We start from the raw sequence: 15,993 nt of genomic DNA, 5'->3' as shown, positions 1-15,993 counted from the left end.
ACATGTCCATTATGTCGTCGGCTTGGCTGGCTCTCTTTACGCTTGAGCGGACCTCCGAGGGCGGAAGGGGTGGGGTAGGGCGTTATAGTGGGGATGGGGGATGGGGGATGGGGGAGGGGAAGGCAGAGGGAGTGAACAGGCGGCGGTCCAATACAAACAATATAAGGCGCGCACACAGTGGCAAACAATAATAATCAACAGCCAAGGCAGCATACGCAGCCTGGCAACAACAATGGAAATGAAATCAACAAAAAATCATAGCAAGAAATGGAAATCAATCAAGGAGATTTGAGGAATTATAAATGCCCTTCTTAATAGATACCAATAAAAACCCTGGATCTCCGAAAAGTGATAAGCAAATATTTAATCAATTGATATTATGAATTTATTGAATGGAGGGAAACTGGTTGTTTTTGTAAACTTCCAACAAAAAGTTGAAAAGATTGAAAGTTGAAATCTTAAAGTATATGAAAGTATATAATTAAAATAAAACAATTGAATATGTAGAATAATAAAATATATATATTGATTAACAAGAGAAAAGGGTATATATTAGGTGTAAGCATATTGTTGTCAGATTGGGTAAAGGAAATGCTGATCTTGGGCATGAATTGAAGACACGCATGTGTTGGCCGCGGTGTAATAAGTAGCCGTTGGCAGGGGGCCCTCGATGAGGAAAGTCGAATCACTCCGGGATCATTGCTACTTTACTTAACCCGGGTCTTGACCACCGCTCTGTGTGCCACATTCTCGCATCTCAGTGCTCTTTTGATGACTCCGACGGACATTTCAAGTGGCCAACTCGACTGCTTCTGATTCGGTGGGCAAAACAAAGACAAAATAAAAACGGAGGACCTGGAGGGGGAACAATGGAAAAGTGCCTTAAAATGTTGACAAATATTTAACATGCAGTGGCCGCAAAATTATTTGATCAAGACCACCGAAAAAATATACAGAGAAAGATCTTTCCAAGCGAAACACACCGGGATATTGTACAAAATTAAAACTGAAACTTCAAGACATGCGGCTAATGAGATTTCCTTGCGTCATTGCCCCATTCATACGTTTCGATTGCGATTTGTTTGCTTTGTGTTCGGATGCTTGGGTTTTTGGTTTTCGGTTATGGTTTCTTTTTTGGTGCCGCGACCCCAAGCCAATATTTGAGCAATCGTTGGGAGTCGATTGTCTCTAGTTCTGTGTGGGTTAGCCAGGTCGAAATACCCCCGCCCATCCGCCCGTCCTTCCATCTTCCCCTTGGAACTTGGAACTGTCAGCGGCAGTTGGCTTCGAACAATGCAGGCGACGGCGGCACTCCAAAATGGACAGGGTCGAAAAAAGTTAATTTAATTTCGAGTGTGTGCAACAATTGTCGTTCGCTCCTCGTCCTTCGTCCTTCACGCTCGTCCTGCGCTTATCCTTTTCAGCTCGACAATAACAATCACAGATACAGACACACAGAAAACGGAGCCCCGCCCGCGTGTTTTGCATATTGTTTTACAAGATTGCAGGCTTCGGAATCGCTCCTTCGACTTATCTTTGACGCAAAGAAAATCTCATTAAATAACTTCCTGCGCTTTCAAGTCCTGCCAGCATCCTGTGACAGTCTCTCGCTATCGCTCTCCCACTCGCTCCTTGGCAGGACCAAAAGCTGAAACTTTGAACTCTCATGTATTCGGATTCGTTCAGCGAGCCATGAAATTACATTTTGCTTTTCTTGCGGCGGAAGTCCTCCTCTTGCCGAAGAAGAGGAAGAAAAGAAAACACCGAGCGGAAACCCATGGAAACGTGAAATTTTGTTAAAAGTTCAAGGAAACTTTGTGTGCGGCTGCCTGGCTGCCATTTTGTTAACTGAAATCTCTGGCTGGCAAGTTGATAGAATTGTGTTGTGTCATATGCAGATGCACACACTTGTGGTCAAAATAATAGCACTAAGATAGGTGAGCTATGAGTTGATTATTGCTCGCTTTTAAAAGAGATAGATGCGTTGATTCGATTTTAAAAATCCTGTTTTTTACTTCTTCAACATTTTTTAAAGGATTTTTCTAACAATATCCTCTCATGTGACACACGCCAAATACCGAAAATTACCTGAAATCAGCATCAGCCTCACAAAAAAACAGCATATCACATTCTCATTTCGAATCCCAGCCGGAAACTCCAATTTCAAACAACAAACGGCTCAAGGAGCTCACAGTTTATACAATATTGCGAATTCCGGCAGCCAACAATTCGACACCTTCAACAGGCCGATAATGTAATCGTTAACTGCAGTTTTCCAATCTAAATCCCCGTCCCCATTCCGTTTTCCGTTCTCAACCCAGTAACTTGAGATATCCAACACAATCTGCTCCTGACTTTGGCCATTGACACGCATTCAGGGTGCTAATATAATTTTCACCCAACAGCCAGCATATATAGTTTGTATAATTTTTGTAATAACACAACAATAACACATCGCCGGGGGAGAGAAATTGAGAACTCCATAGCGATGGTAATCATGCCATTGTTTGGGGTACTCGCATAAACACTGTTTCCGATTCCGACCTACCCAACGAGCTCTCTGTTTTTTATTTAACCCCGCTATCTAACCCTCAGTTAAGGACTCGCCTCCTTTGAATAATAATAGTTGTGAAGAGCACTACGCCCCTTTTGAGGCAACTGTTATTAGTTGAAGGGCGCGTGGTTCCCAGCGAACCATCGGATTTATGTTCACCCGAAAAACATACATATAGTGCTCGAAATCATCCCATAGTAATGACATCTATGGGTCGCCTGGGGCAGTATTTAATTTTGAACTCGACGGCCAGCTGTGAATTTTATTTGATTTAATTAAATACGATTGCATGGGATTGCATAATGGCCGTCGAATTGACAGTTGGCCACTTGGTTAGCTCCTCATTTTGGATGGGTGAAAGCGGCTGGTGATTCCTGTTATCAGCATTTGCTATGCTTTATGAGTTGGAATATGGGAAATAGGGGGTTCGACTTGTACCTCACGGAACTGATAAGGGGTCAAGTGCAATGTCATGCCGATAGACAGATTTCGCTGTCCAACCGCGGTTTTTAATATTATTAATTATTTCATTATTATATAGATCTTAAAATATAATGGTTGAAGTGCTGATAATTTTATTAAATATAATATTTATGAGCTTTATCAAAAACAAGTTTAAAATGGCGCTGTTTTTGTCAAAGCTATGTAAGAACTATTTCTGCACATTTTCGTGTTTTTGAATTTTGTGTTAAAAAAGGTATTTTTTGGCCATAAAATTAAAAATACTTGTCAGAATCAGGAAAAGCATACCTCTATGAACTCGTAATCAAATTTATAACCGATTTGTATTCAACGAAAAAAAAAATTTTTTTGACAAATTTTTGAAAAAAATACGATGGTACCCCTTATAAAAAATTAAAAATTTGAATGAAAATAATTTTTTTGGAATCAACCAAAAAGTGACAGAAATGGTTGGCTGTGGTTCTCAACTGTTCAAAATAGTGCAATATTTTGCTGTAGGCGGAATTTTGGCCAAGTTACAACCAAATCTGTACAAGAAAATCTCGTATTTTGGCCAAAATTAGATTTGTCCCTCAAAACATGCGTATTTTTCCCATAAGAAGCGAAATTATGGTTAAAATATTAAATAGCATACCTCGTTATGCTCGTAAATAGATTTCCAATCCACTGGTGTTTAAAACCGGAATATTTTTAATTTAAGTTTTAAGACCCAATGAATCTTTTTTCCTATATAGCAATTGCTATTTTATTACATGTTGATCACTATGAGGAAGAATTGTTAAGTCTTGGTTCAACACACTGCAAATAGGAATCTCTGAATAATCGCAAAGACTATTGAATAAGCAAGTTAATCAAGAAACAAGTTTTGCATAGCAAATAGAGCTTAGCAGATGCTCGATTCCAGTCTACGTCTGATTTTCATTCCAGACTTATCAGCTGGCGGGAATGCAGTACAACAATATGTTTCGGAACTGGACTGGAGCGATAAGCAAGTGAACTCTTGACACGGAGAATCTGGGGAGAGCGTAGACATATAGCCGTATAAAGATCGAGCTATCTGCGATTAACGATTAGCGTCGGAGTGCCTATAAAGCCAGGCACTCAGCCGTCGGCGCTTCAGTTTAGAACTTCAACGCGATCGTGCAACTTAATTTCAATATGCTCAAGTATTTAATCGTTGCTCTGGCCCTGTGCGCTGTGGTGTGTACCTATATATAATATATAACAATTAGTAACACGTTACAAAACAAACTGCTTCATTAAGTTTTACATTGTCAAAATGATAAGCAAATTTTAATGTGTAGATGCAATATCAAATTTATTGGATTTATTAACTGGATTGTATTTATCCTAGTGATAAACCCGTATCGAATGTCAACATGATATTATTTTTATTGTTTACTACATTGTCAGAGACAACGCAAGCATATTTCGAAAAAAAGTTAAGCAAGTTCAGGGATTCCATTCGACGTGTACTCATAACCTTGTAGAATATGAATAATTCCAATGAGATTACAAATTTGTTTTCATTTAAGATCTTACAAAACAATTTTGTCAAATGAGTCACTGATAACACTTTTTGTTAAATACAATATACTGAGATAGTCATGACATGCAACTGTTTATTCAATTTTTAATTAATTGTTTAAAATTATACATTTATAATTTACTTTGATAAGTATCTATAAATGTTTCCAACTTATTTTTTTATTACTGTTTCAATGGCATCAAGTTGGAGCTTTTCAGATTTCATTGCATTATAAATGTTTATTAAACCAAAAATGAACTATATGAATAATTTTTTAAACAGGCCCATGCCGATGACTGGACCCCCAAAACCGGCGAGGAGATCAAGGGCATCCGCGTGGAGTGCCTGAAGGAGAACCCCCTGAGCAACGACCAGATCGCCCAGCTGAAGCAACTGGTCTTCCCCGATGAGCCTGAGGTGCGTCAGTACCTGACCTGCACGGCCACCAAGTTGGGCATCTTCTGCTCCGAGATGGGCTACCACGCCGACCGCCTGGCCAAGCAGTTCAAGATGGATCTCTCCGAGGAGGAGGCCCTGCAGATCGCCCAGAGCTGCATCGACGACAACTCGCAGAAGGATCCCACTGACGTCTGGGCCTTCCGGGGACACAAGTGCATGATGGCCAGCAAGATCGGCGACAAGGTCAAGGCCTTCGTGAGGGCCAAGGAGGAGGCCAAGAAGAAGGCCGCAGCTTAAGTTCGTTCATTATATCCCAGAAATAAAGTGTGTTCATCTATTGTGCTGGAATGCAACCATTCGAATGGGATAGTTTATTGATTTAGGCTAAGCAGGGCAACAGGCAAAACCACAATACAAGTGCACCGAACTACGACTACTGAGCGTGTGGGTCTACAGGAGGATCGAGGGGTTACGGATCGAGGAAGTGGCTTCCTAAGCATCCCCGCCATCCGATATGGTCTTCATGGCCACATTGATGTGCTCCACCAGCGGCAGCTCGCTGTCCAGAGCCGGGTTGCGGAAGCTCTCCAGGAAGTAGCAGGTCTCGGTTCCGCCGGGATTGGGGAACTCCTTGGGCAGGAACGAGGGATCGCGTGGCTGCAGCTCGAATTCGAAGCCCTCGTGCTTGGTTAGCCAGCTAGAAAATCAAAAAGATTAATTAATATAAAGAAATATTAAACAACAAGATACTAATTAGAATTATAATTTGATTTTTTTAATGTTATAAACTGATAACCCCATGAGACCCACTACTTACTCCTTGGTGGTGGGACTGACGTTGATCTTCAGTGCCTCGCTGCCCGACTCGAACTTGTTGGCGATGGTGACGCTGTGCCCGAAGAGGCAGTACCTGGGCATCTTCCTGCCCACCACTCCGGCGAGCACCGTGCCCGTGTGCAGGCCAATCCGCATTTTGATTTGCTCCCCGTCGTGGGTGATGTGCTTCGAGCAGGCGTCGATCATCTTGAGGGCCATCCATGCCACCTTGTGGGCATCGTAGATGGAGGCCCGGTGGAGTCCACTGGCCACGCAGTAGGCATCCCCGATGGTCTCCACCTTGTACACATCGAAGAAGTCGCAGAACTCGTCGAAGTCCTTGTACAAACCCTCCAGCATGCTGATCACCATGAAGGGAGTTGCTCTCGAACAGATGCTGGTGAATCCCACAATATCGCTGAACAGGATCGTCACATCCGGATAGGTCTTGGCATCGATGGAGGAGCCCAGCCAGAGTTTCTCGGCGATTTCCGCGGGGAAGATGAGGTGCAGCAGGCTGACGTTCTTCTTTCGCTCCTTGGTCACCGCCGAATTTGCCTCCTCGATGCTGTTCTTGATCTTATCCATACGCCTGCGCAGTCCATCCTGCGCACGGGCTTGTTCACCCACCAGGATCACCTCCCTGGTGGCATCGTGAAGCGGAATGTCCGAAATGAAGAGTCCGTTGCAGGTCAGGCCATCCAAGCCGTCCAAAAACGGCGAACCAATGAACAACAGGGAGTTCGACTCAGGGCAATGAACCATCTGACCCTTGATCTCCAATCCAATGGCAGGGAAGTCCACTGCTCCCGGAGGATTATTTAAGCCAATCAGGAAGGGCGTGTAGGTGCGCCTCACAATGTCCCTGAACTTCATAGTCAATCCCTTGGGTCGCTTGAAGTCAAAGTAGGTCGTCGCCTGGCAGCCAAAGTCCGCCATGTAGGGCTTGTACAACTTGCTGAATCCCCTGCCCAGTTGCACCAGCTCCAGTTGCTCGTTCATGATGAAGTGCCAGGGGAACATCTTGCAGAAGCTGGAGGAGTTCATTTGCAAGTCGGAGGCATTGCTCGAGTTGCTGCGTTGCACGGTTTCTGGGATCGTTTTGCTCACGAGGGAGGGACGACCCATCAGCATTGTCTGGGAGTTGTCCTTGACAAGGGAGAAGAGGTAGCGATACCGACGGGCATCTCCCTCCACGGGCTCGATCTTGATGTTCACATCCACCTTGTAAAGCATTCGGGTAAGGGCCTTCAGGGAACCCAGGAGCAACCAGGCAATCACTGGACGCTCCGAGGTGAAGATCAGCTCTCCCTCGCCGGCACAAACAAATCCAGTATCGGTTACGTCCTCCTGAATATCATAAAAATTGTATTTGAAAATAAATTTACATTAACTTCTTTCATGTCTCACCTCCTGCAGCTTTAGCACATCGTAAACGCCATCGAGGGAGCCCAGAAACTCCTGAAGATCGGTTCCCAGGCAGCGAAAGGCCCTTTCGATAATGCCCGTGCAGCAACAGGTTATCAACTCCTCACCCAGAAGCACCAGAATCTCACTGGCACTCGCCTCGTCCATCTTCAAGAGCAACTCCTGGATATCCGCCAAATAATCATAGTTGGCGCAGCTTTTGAAGGTTTGCGGATCCAGTTTTCTGGGGGAGAATAGAAGTGGTTATTATAGAAACGCTACAAGTTTATAGGAAGTGTAATGGGGTACAAGTTTCATTGTGAAATTGGATTTAAAATATTATACAAATTAGGAAATTTCTGGGACTAATTCCTAATTAGATTTGATATCTTCACTTACAGCTTGTGAATGTTGGGCCAGTTCTGACGGTACTTGGCCACCAAGGAGGTGACGGCCGTATTGAGATCCTCGTTCGATGGCGCCGTGAGAAGCTGGATGGCCATCTGGAGGTGCGTGAGGGTCAGGGCGTCATCCGACAGCTCCTCGTCCTCGAGCGCCCAGTGGCCACCGGGTTCGGCGATGACCGACGGCTGGCGTGTCAGCGAATCCGCTCGCCTAAAGAAAGGACACGCCATGTTGCGTGCTCGCTGCTCAAGGGGCCTCTATTCGATCTATTTCGGGGATTAAACAGGTGTCAGGGTATTAGTGGCTTTGCCAACAATTCAATTATGGGCCACGAATACGTGGCTTAAACCCATTCCCTAGTTTGGAACTTTCAATTACTTTCTGCCCTAAGCTATGACTTAATTGGATGTTATTATTTTCATTTATGCATAAGTTAATATCAGCTTTAAAAAGTTTAATTTGAATTTTAAATATTAAATCAAAAGTGTAATTTTGTTGCATAACTTTCGATTGAAATAAATGTAAATGTATGCTCCTAAATGACACTTGTAAAACCTGTTATTTAATCTAAACAAAATTTTCTAGTAAAATGCAACTTATTTGATGGGTTTTTATTGGCAACTCAGCCATTGATTCGATGTGTATCGTGGCTTTCCGCCCGGGGGCTTTTCTCTGCTCTTTTCTCAAGTTCAACGTGCACTTGTGAGAGGGGGTGGTGCCCGGGTGGTATGGTGGTGGGGCGGTTGGGTTGGTACGTGCGCCACCCACTGGCCCACAAGGGCCCATGTCCCTGCAGTATCTTGTGTGCCCAACTCGAGTGCTTTTCCTCGGAGGTCAAGTGTGTGCCAGTCTTTCCTGCCTTCTTGGCAAGGCTTCCACTCTTGCTTTCTGGCCAGCCGCATTACCATAATTTTATTTTGCATAATTTACGAGGAGCGTAGGTGTCCTCCTTTTTCCCATCCGTCAGCTGCTTTCGCCCGATGTGTGTCACACTGGTCAGCTTTAATTTTCACCACCCCCTCTTCCTTTACAGGAGTGTGTATTTGCTTACAGGAAGCCCCCATGGATACACAATTTTCCAGCTCTTTCACAAGGTTTTTCCCCTTGGGGCACCCGTACGTGCGTGGCATACTTTTTGGCTTTAAATTACCTGATTTGAATTCTACAATTTTTGTACACTATTCTTTCCCTTTGATTTTCACTTTTGGTGTGGAGGCTTTTACTGTTGTGGAAATTTTCGGACTGCTGAGGAATTTTCGCACGCCTGAAAAGTGCCACAACTCGGAACTGAATGAACTTTTGGCCAGAATAAGGTTGCGAAAAAGTCTAGCGGGCAGCAAAGCTTCGCGGTGAAAGCTTTTCCAAGTGAAAGTGTGCAGAAATTGTTGCATTGTTTTGGATGGCACAAAAAGAGTGCGAGAGAGCGAGAGTGCGAGCGAGTGCGCATGTGTATATTTTGTACTTAATTTGATGCTGTCTGAAAAAGCTTCTCCAATGGTCACTTCTCAATTAACCTGTTGCGTGAGCAGCGCTCTCGGAATTGCCGCTCTCAACTAATAACAAAGGTGGAAAATAATCAATCTGCCCCCCTGTATCTGTATCTGTATCCGTAGCTGTTTCTGTGGCAAGGTATCTGCAGAATGCTGCATATGCTGCACACCACATGTCCGGCTGAAAACTTTTTACTCTCCAGAAACCGTAAACTTTTCAGCGTTCGCCAGCTCGCCAGTCCAGCGAATCGAAAAAGTATATGTGATACGCCTCAGTTTATTGACGTTGGCCGCCCGTGCTCAACGTGTTCTTTTCAATTGTTTTCTTTCCGGGGGGCTAGAGTTTTTGTTTACTTTCGATTCGCGCTCGCATCGTGTGAAAGTGCAGCTTGGCCAGACTTTTAGCCGCCTTTAATAGTTATAATTTGCACTAATTACGACCGCAATGAACGATTTCGGGCAGTTTGTAAGTGACTCAGGTTCTGGTATTCCAGTTTGGTTCTAAGGTTTCATTGATACGCGTATTCCAGCTATATAAACATAAATAATATAGTAAATTGCGTGCGTGCACTGCAGATGCTTTATCTAACCGCAGAAAGTGGAACTATAAAAAGAACACAAAGCTTCGTCCTTGACCTTGCACATCTTTCAGGTTCTCTGGAGCACTCTGAAAGCTCCTGCACCGAAAGCGAAAGTTTGAAGGCTGCACCGGCCCTTTGGAACCCCCCTCTCCCACCCCAAACTGTAATAGATAATTCCAAAAGCAAATTTACATCTCCATAAAACCATTAAATTTTGACGTGGTACTATAGAAAGCCAACCCCAAGGAGAAACGCTTTAATCTAATCAAGGCCGAAAAAGTTCGATTTGCCTAATCGTAATGTTTGGCTGTATTTTGGACCCTCCGCGGTTCGATAAGCGATAATCCCTAAGCTATTTTGGGTTCAAGCAACAAGTCTAATAAACTTTAAATAAATATTTAAAATACTGGGGGCTTTTTCAGCCAATTACAGTAAACCAATTAACAGGGTGTGTTGCCAGTAAATTGCCCACTATTCCAAAGTTTTTATAAAAATAGTTGAAATGAAAATGAACGGTTTACCTTTATAATGGTTTAATATTATGACTTTATTTTATTTTTTTTAGCTGTTTTATAAAAAAAACCAAATTAAATTTTTTAATAAAGTTTTTATTAATTCCAGGCCAAAGTGCAAGGCTCTAAGTTGGTGCCCTTTTTGGTAACCCTCGTCCTGTATTTCTCGCTGGTTAGAAAAGATCCCCAAGGAGAATTATGGACAACAGTATTGAAATGTCTGCCAATTGTGGCCCTGATGTTCTATGTGGTGGCCAAGGGAATCTCGCTCAAAAAAGAGTAAGTTTTAATAACGTCCATTAGTTAAGATTTCAATTTCCTATATATTTTGTACAGATATCGACGCTCACTTTGGATTCTCCTTGGCCTGGTTTTCTCCTCCGGTGGTGATGCCCTGCTCAACATAAATCTTTTTCCCTTTGGAATGATCTCCTTCGGAGTGGCTCACGTCTTTTATATCAGCGCATTTGGATGGAAGCCTGTAAAGTGGTTCATTGGAATTATTCTCTATATAGCAGTAACACTTTGTAAGTTATTAAAACTTAAAGTACATTTTAGAAATTACGTGCATATAAGTTTTGAAGTTTATTTATTTTATTTTAAAATCCCATTTGTATTGCAGTTGTTTACTTTGTGCATCATAATTTGGACGAGATCCTCATCATCGGGGTGCCAATCTATTGTTATCTTATAACCACCATGTTGTGGAGATCTCTGGCTCGAGCTGTGGATTCGAGGACCTTTCTCAGCATTTTCTGCGCCATTGGGGCTATTTTATTTGTGATATCCGATGCCCTGATCGCGGTCACCATGTTTGTTGGAGTGCCCGTGCCCTTCGCCCGCCTCCAAATCATGATCACCTACTATGCCGCCCAGTTTGCCATTGCGTTGAGCACCGCGGACGATGGTCCTGCGACTCAGCGGTCTCTTCGCAAGAAAATCAAGTAAATTAGTGCTCAATGCTCAACTGTTGGAAACCCATAGACAACATAAACGCGACCACCAAATTTAGTACTTCCAAACCGTCTAGATTAATGCCATTTACGTGTTTGTTTCCCCATCCCTGTAGTTTAGTGTAATCAAATATTTTTCCCTGTCTTTTTGGTGGATGTGGAAACGGATATTAGTAGAGTTTATTAGATGTTTGTTGACTTGAAAAAATAAATGTATTAAAATATTTTTATTGACTCTTAGTAAAAGGTTAAAAATTTATTACAAATCTGTTTAAAATCGTAGAAATTTCTCCGCAACTATTAAAATTTTATGAAACTAATCGTCGCTACTGGAACTACTTTCCTCTGAGGAGGAATCCTGGCGACTTCGTCTGCCGCGTCCTCGTGCAGAAGTCTTCTTGCTGGCAACCGGCTTGCGACCGCCCTTCTTTGGCTTGGCCGCCCGGGTTCTATTAGCCTGACTTTCGGTGCTGCCCGCGGGCTGATCCCCAGGATTCGCTGACGCATCCGGATTCACCTGCAGGCATTCGTTTAACCGGGTTTCGAACTCCGTGACCACGGCTTTGAGCTCCGGCTTGGCCAGCTTGTTGGTGTTGCTGATGATTAGCTTGAAAGACTGGTAGACTTCGTCCACTTGGACCTTGTCCTTATAGTGCTGCATGTTGTCCATTAGCTTTTTCACCGCTCTTTCGTTGTAAGTGAGAAGACCAAGACAGTAAGCGATGTCTCGCCACTGGCGTTCCACCCGCGTCACCGGGAAGCGCAGGCACAACTTCTCCACCAGCGTCTCGATCTGACGATCTTTCTGAATGAGGCCCAGGATATAGGACATGATCACGCGGTACTTGTCCTCATCCAGATTGAGGTTGATGTCACCTAGTCGCGAAATAATATCCGGCAGAACATTGTACAGAATATTCGACTTGTTTGCGATCTCCTTGAAGAACTGTTTAGTGATGTTGCGTATCTCATCGTTTTCGTCCACTATGCAGAGTGCCATGTCGGCGATTTGTCCCTTCACGCGAATCATCTCGTTCAGGATCAGGTGAGACAGCATTTTGACAGCAGTCAATCTTAACTCGGTGTTCGATTCGTGCAGCTGGGCGTAGAAGTGACCCGTCCACGGCTCAATAATATTTGGGAAACGGAACGTGAGATCCGACAAACCAACCACTGTGTTGCACTTGATCCGGATGTTCTTCGTAAGGTTGAGGATGTTCATTAAAAAGCTCATGTTGGATTCGCAGAACCGGGAGGACACGGTCATCAGTCGGGCCAGCGTCAAGGTTGCCGCCTGTTGCAGCTTGGCATCGCGAAATTCTCCGGGTTTCTTGCAGATCTCAATGATAAATGGCGATAGTTTGGCCAGCAGGGCATCGGGGCTGTACAGCAGCATTTCCTCGCAAATGCCATGGATTTCCTCTGCTATGTTATCCTCTGCGGTGGCTCCTACCAGGTCCTCATCCGGCTCTTGCTGTGGTTCAGCCGCCACTCCAGATAGTCTCTTGCGCACTTCCATGGCGGATAAATTAAGCGTTTGCCTGGCCGCATTCTTTGCGATTCCCGCTTGTTGGTTACGGTTTTTACGCTCTTCGAGCGCCGTCAGTTCGTCGCGATACTTCATGTTGTTATAGATGTCCATGTCAAGGAAAATCATCTCTTTGATGGTCATGTACCCAATGCAGAACACCAAACGGGAGACCAGAAAAACTGGCATCAGATCGCCGTGCGTCTGGGATGGACTATCGGTTTGAGTCTGGGTGAGCGGTAGGGGCTGTGAGTAGGGAATGTCTGTCGGTTGCGATTCGGGAAAGTTCTCCTTGTTCGTTACTGGGGAGGACTCCGGAGCAGCCGCCTCTCTGACGAGCCAGCTCTCTTTAAATCGTTTCAGCAGCGCCACCACCAGTTGCTGGGCAATCACATCCGGCGCCTGGCACATCCTGTAGTAATACTCCAACACACTCATGGCCAGACTGTCAAAGTCCGATAGTTTTTGGTGAAAGAAAAAGTCGAGAAAGAGCCGAGTGATTCTTCCCACAAACTCCGCATCGCTGTTGTGGCGCTTGTAGAACTTGGCATTGTTGTTGGCATCGATGGAGTTGACCAGCAACTGCAGGCAACCGGTGAAGATGCGAGGATCGCGACGCACGCTTTCGCTGGTGGCAATGTCTTCAATAATACCGGTGTTGGCCGAAGCAATGCTGGCCTTGGATTGTGAGGCCATGATTAGGAGTTGAAGCGATAATCGAGATTCATTGGCAGTGGTACCCTCCAATTTGAGTGTGAAGCGCTGGAAGAGCACCTCTATGACGGCGGCATCAATGTCGCCACCGGACACCCACTCGGCCATCAACGACTCCATAGCCGTGTAGTGGCCGTACTCGATCTCCGAGAGAAACTTGGACAGATTCTGCACCACTCGGATGGCGTGAGCTCGCCCCGTTTGGTCCGTGGAAAAGAGAACCCGCTTGTAGGCATCGGACACGGCATCCCGCTTCTCCTTGTCGGACGACCAGACCAGCTGCAACATCCTCTGCATTCCTGACTCTGTACCGTGGATTCCAAACATGTACCCTGTGGTGAACAAATCAACAGCCTCGAAAACATCTGTGTTTGTTTTGGACATGAGCATTTCGTGCAGTTTTGGGAATGCCGAAGTCATCAACACAGCAAAGTCAATGCTGTCCTTCAGAAACTGGACCGTTTTAATCTGTTGCAGCATCTCCTCGCTCTGCAAGTGAACATTAGTTTGTAGAAAGTTATATCATTGCATTTTTAAAAACCTACGCTCTGCTTAAATCCGGCGGCCAGCAAGTGATATGTTTTTAACAAGGCCAGCACATACACACAGTGCTCTTCGTGTTTCAGCAAGGAGCTGAAAAAAAAAAAAATAAAAACATCAGATCAACAATCTAAAGATCTCTGATAAAAAGATTACCTCATATTCTGATTGCCAGCTAAGAAATCCACCTTTCTCACCAGTACTATGACATCCTTATAGTTTTTCTCACGCATCAGTGGAACGATTCTCTCTAGTAATGTCTCGTCGCTTTCCTCTTTATCAAACTGCATGTCAGGAACTAAAAAATATATTTATAAAATACCTCCAACCAAAGCATAAATTAACACATACACTCCGTAAGATTGGCCTCGATAAAGGGCAGAAGTTCGGGCGCAAGGGAGCTAAACTCGTCGTTGAGGTTCTCCTCCTGTTTGCGCTCCTCCTCAAGTACCTCGTTGAGCTTCTCCATGGCGAGAACTTCCCGCTCATGCTTGGCGCGTAGTTCGTCCAGGGAAAGTTTGCTACAGTATGGATTGCTTTCCAGAGCGGATTTGATCAGTTGCATGGCAGCACGCCGCACTATCGAGCTCTTGTCTTCCAATCTTCCGATGGCTTCTTCCAGCACTCGGGTTAAAAAGTTGAGCGGAATGGCGTGCTGCACTTTTAAGTGGTGCCAAATGCTTAGCACCTTGGAGCGCACATGAGCTGATATATCCAAGATGTGAGCCATCAGGTGCTCGAGAAACTCGTTGCGCACTTCTTTCAGTTCTTCGCTGAGATCCTCAGAGGTCAGTTCGCTAACCACAGTGTCGCCGATAATCTGGAGCACACAATTACGCAAAGTGTGCGACTGGCAATCCAGAAGGTCATCAGCTAGCTTCTCCAAATGCGGAACGATCAGTGATGGAGCGATGTTCGAGAACTCGGCTAAAAAGTTTGAAAAGTGCTTGGACACAGTGGAATCAGAGCTGTCCAGTTTCAAAGCGTCCACAATGCTCTTGATTAGAATAGAAAAGACCGAAGAGATTCCATATTCCTCGTGCAGTAGTAGTATTCCGGTGGCTACGGATGCGGCCGCATGCTCAGTGCCACGCAGAATTTGCAGGACCCGGACCGGAAAGGTCATGGCCTGGTTATAGCGCTTAATAGAGGTGCCAAGGATTTGAAAGACTGTGTCAAACACATGTTTGTTATCTGGGCGTAGAGGCTGCAACTCGAGCGTTCGATAGCAGACATCGCAAAGCAATCTGTGGATCGTTTTTCAAGGGGAAATTGTCAAACTTGAAAAATTATATTTTCTGGATGGATACTCACGAAATAAAGTCATCCTCCGCGACGGGCGGACTCCAAAGCTTTTCTAGTGGGCACTGGAGTACGTTGAAGAGCTGCACGAGGAACTTGCCTCGTTTGACATCCCACTGAGGAAACTGCTCCAGTGTGTCCGACTGCTTAGCTCGCTTTTTCTGCACATTAATCTGCTGATCCCGCAGTGCTTGCTGGGCACTATTGTTGATCTTTTTACGGTGCTCACTTGCAGGAACAGAGTCATCTTTGTGAGATTTAGGTATCTGATGCGCTGCTGGTTGGACATAGGCTCGCTAGCCACCAGCAGAGGTTGTAGATCCTGAAACAGCTTATCAACCGTCAAATATAAGAGATCAAAAGACCTCATAAGATTCTGTGAGGAGATCGACTCGGAGCCTCGGCCCTCCAGGATCGAGAAATATATATCGAAGTGATCAAATATATAGAAGGGATCGCCTTGGTGAACTTTCCGTTTGCATTCTACAAGAAATATTCAGATGTTAAAAGATTGATAAAACTGTACCATTTTTAAAATAAACCCGCGCCATCGGACTCACCCTGCAGTTTTTGAGGAATATCAGCATTGGTGAATATCTCCTTCACATAATACTGATCCCCACTGGAGTTTGTAAGGTCAGAAGCGTTCAATGGGAGGACGAACTGGAAGTTTTGTGTTTCGTCCATGGCAATTATTTTTTTATTTACCGCAAAATAAAAATATGTTTTCTAAATTCCTTAGCGTCCTCTATAGAGATGGCGCCAAGTCGATAGCTTAAAATCGGTTATCGATGCCAGGTGG

General features: G+C 44.6%; 4 protein-coding genes across 4 annotated transcripts; 2 read left to right on the top strand and 2 right to left on the bottom strand.

Annotated features, from left to right (window-relative positions):
• The first annotated feature begins 4,085 nt into the window (after window positions 1-4,085).
• LOC108088524 (general odorant-binding protein 99a) lies at window positions 4,086-5,305 on the top strand. The gene is made up of 2 exons (XM_017186365.1): window positions 4,086-4,216; window positions 4,827-5,305. The coding sequence occupies exons 1-2, from the start codon at window positions 4,175-4,177 to the stop codon at window positions 5,238-5,240; spliced, it is 456 nt and encodes a 151-aa protein (XP_017041854.1). The 5' UTR covers window positions 4,086-4,174; the 3' UTR covers window positions 5,241-5,305.
• Window positions 5,279-8,859, bottom strand: LOC108088523 (head-specific guanylate cyclase). Its single transcript, XM_017186362.1, has 5 exons — window positions 8,722-8,859; window positions 7,566-7,837; window positions 7,170-7,410; window positions 5,761-7,109; window positions 5,279-5,640 (listed from the first exon to the last, which is right to left on the bottom strand). The coding sequence occupies exons 2-5, from the start codon at window positions 7,799-7,801 to the stop codon at window positions 5,436-5,438; spliced, it is 2,031 nt and encodes a 676-aa protein (XP_017041851.1). The 5' UTR covers window positions 7,802-7,837; window positions 8,722-8,859; the 3' UTR covers window positions 5,279-5,435.
• A 497-nt stretch (window positions 8,860-9,356) lies between these two features.
• LOC108088464 (lysoplasmalogenase-like protein TMEM86A) lies at window positions 9,357-11,333 on the top strand. The gene is made up of 4 exons (XM_017186249.1): window positions 9,357-9,527; window positions 10,264-10,433; window positions 10,491-10,681; window positions 10,777-11,333. Exons 1-4 carry the CDS (start codon window positions 9,507-9,509, stop codon window positions 11,100-11,102), a joined length of 708 nt encoding a protein of 235 aa, XP_017041738.1. The 5' UTR covers window positions 9,357-9,506; the 3' UTR covers window positions 11,103-11,333.
• LOC108088458 (condensin complex subunit 1) lies at window positions 11,320-15,968 on the bottom strand. Its single transcript, XM_017186242.2, is given in 7 exon segments — window positions 11,320-13,838; window positions 13,895-13,982; window positions 14,046-14,187; window positions 14,241-15,136; window positions 15,204-15,411; window positions 15,414-15,674; window positions 15,752-15,968. Coding segments are annotated over 7 exon segments (4,137 nt in total). The 5' UTR covers window positions 15,879-15,968; the 3' UTR covers window positions 11,320-11,423.
• Between the last annotated feature and the right edge of the window lie 25 nt (window positions 15,969-15,993).

This window comes from Drosophila ficusphila, unplaced genomic scaffold (assembly GCF_018152265.1).
Source record: "Drosophila ficusphila isolate 14025-0441.05 unplaced genomic scaffold, ASM1815226v1 contig_791, whole genome shotgun sequence".
Taxonomy (NCBI): Eukaryota; Metazoa; Arthropoda; class Insecta; order Diptera; family Drosophilidae; genus Drosophila; species Drosophila ficusphila.
This window is presented reverse-complemented; position numbering and strand designations above follow the sequence as displayed.

Excerpts from the sequence above, each read along its gene's own strand:
- LOC108088524 (XM_017186365.1), top strand. The coding sequence starts at position 4,175 with ATGCTCAAGTATTTAATCGTTGCTCTGGCCCTGTGCGCTGTG. Across the intron at positions 4,217-4,826 it reads CTCTGGCCCTGTGCGCTGTG|GCCCATGCCGATGACTGGAC; the intron begins GTGTGTACCTAT and ends TTTTTTAAACAG.
- LOC108088523 (XM_017186362.1), bottom strand. The coding sequence starts at position 7,801 with ATGGCGTGTCCTTTCTTTAGGCGAGCGGATTCGCTGACACGCCAGCCG. Across the intron at positions 7,110-7,169 it reads ATGTGCTAAAGCTGCAGGAG|GAGGACGTAACCGATACTGG; the intron begins GTGAGACATGAA and ends TATGATATTCAG. Across the intron at positions 5,641-5,760 it reads GTCAGTCCCACCACCAAGGA|CTGGCTAACCAAGCACGAGG; the intron begins GTAAGTAGTGGG and ends TTGATTTTCTAG.
- LOC108088464 (XM_017186249.1), top strand. The coding sequence starts at position 9,507 with ATGAACGATTTCGGGCAGTTT. Across the intron at positions 9,528-10,263 it reads TGAACGATTTCGGGCAGTTT|GCCAAAGTGCAAGGCTCTAA; the intron begins GTAAGTGACTCA and ends TATTAATTCCAG. Across the intron at positions 10,434-10,490 it reads GGAATCTCGCTCAAAAAAGA|ATATCGACGCTCACTTTGGA; the intron begins GTAAGTTTTAAT and ends TATTTTGTACAG.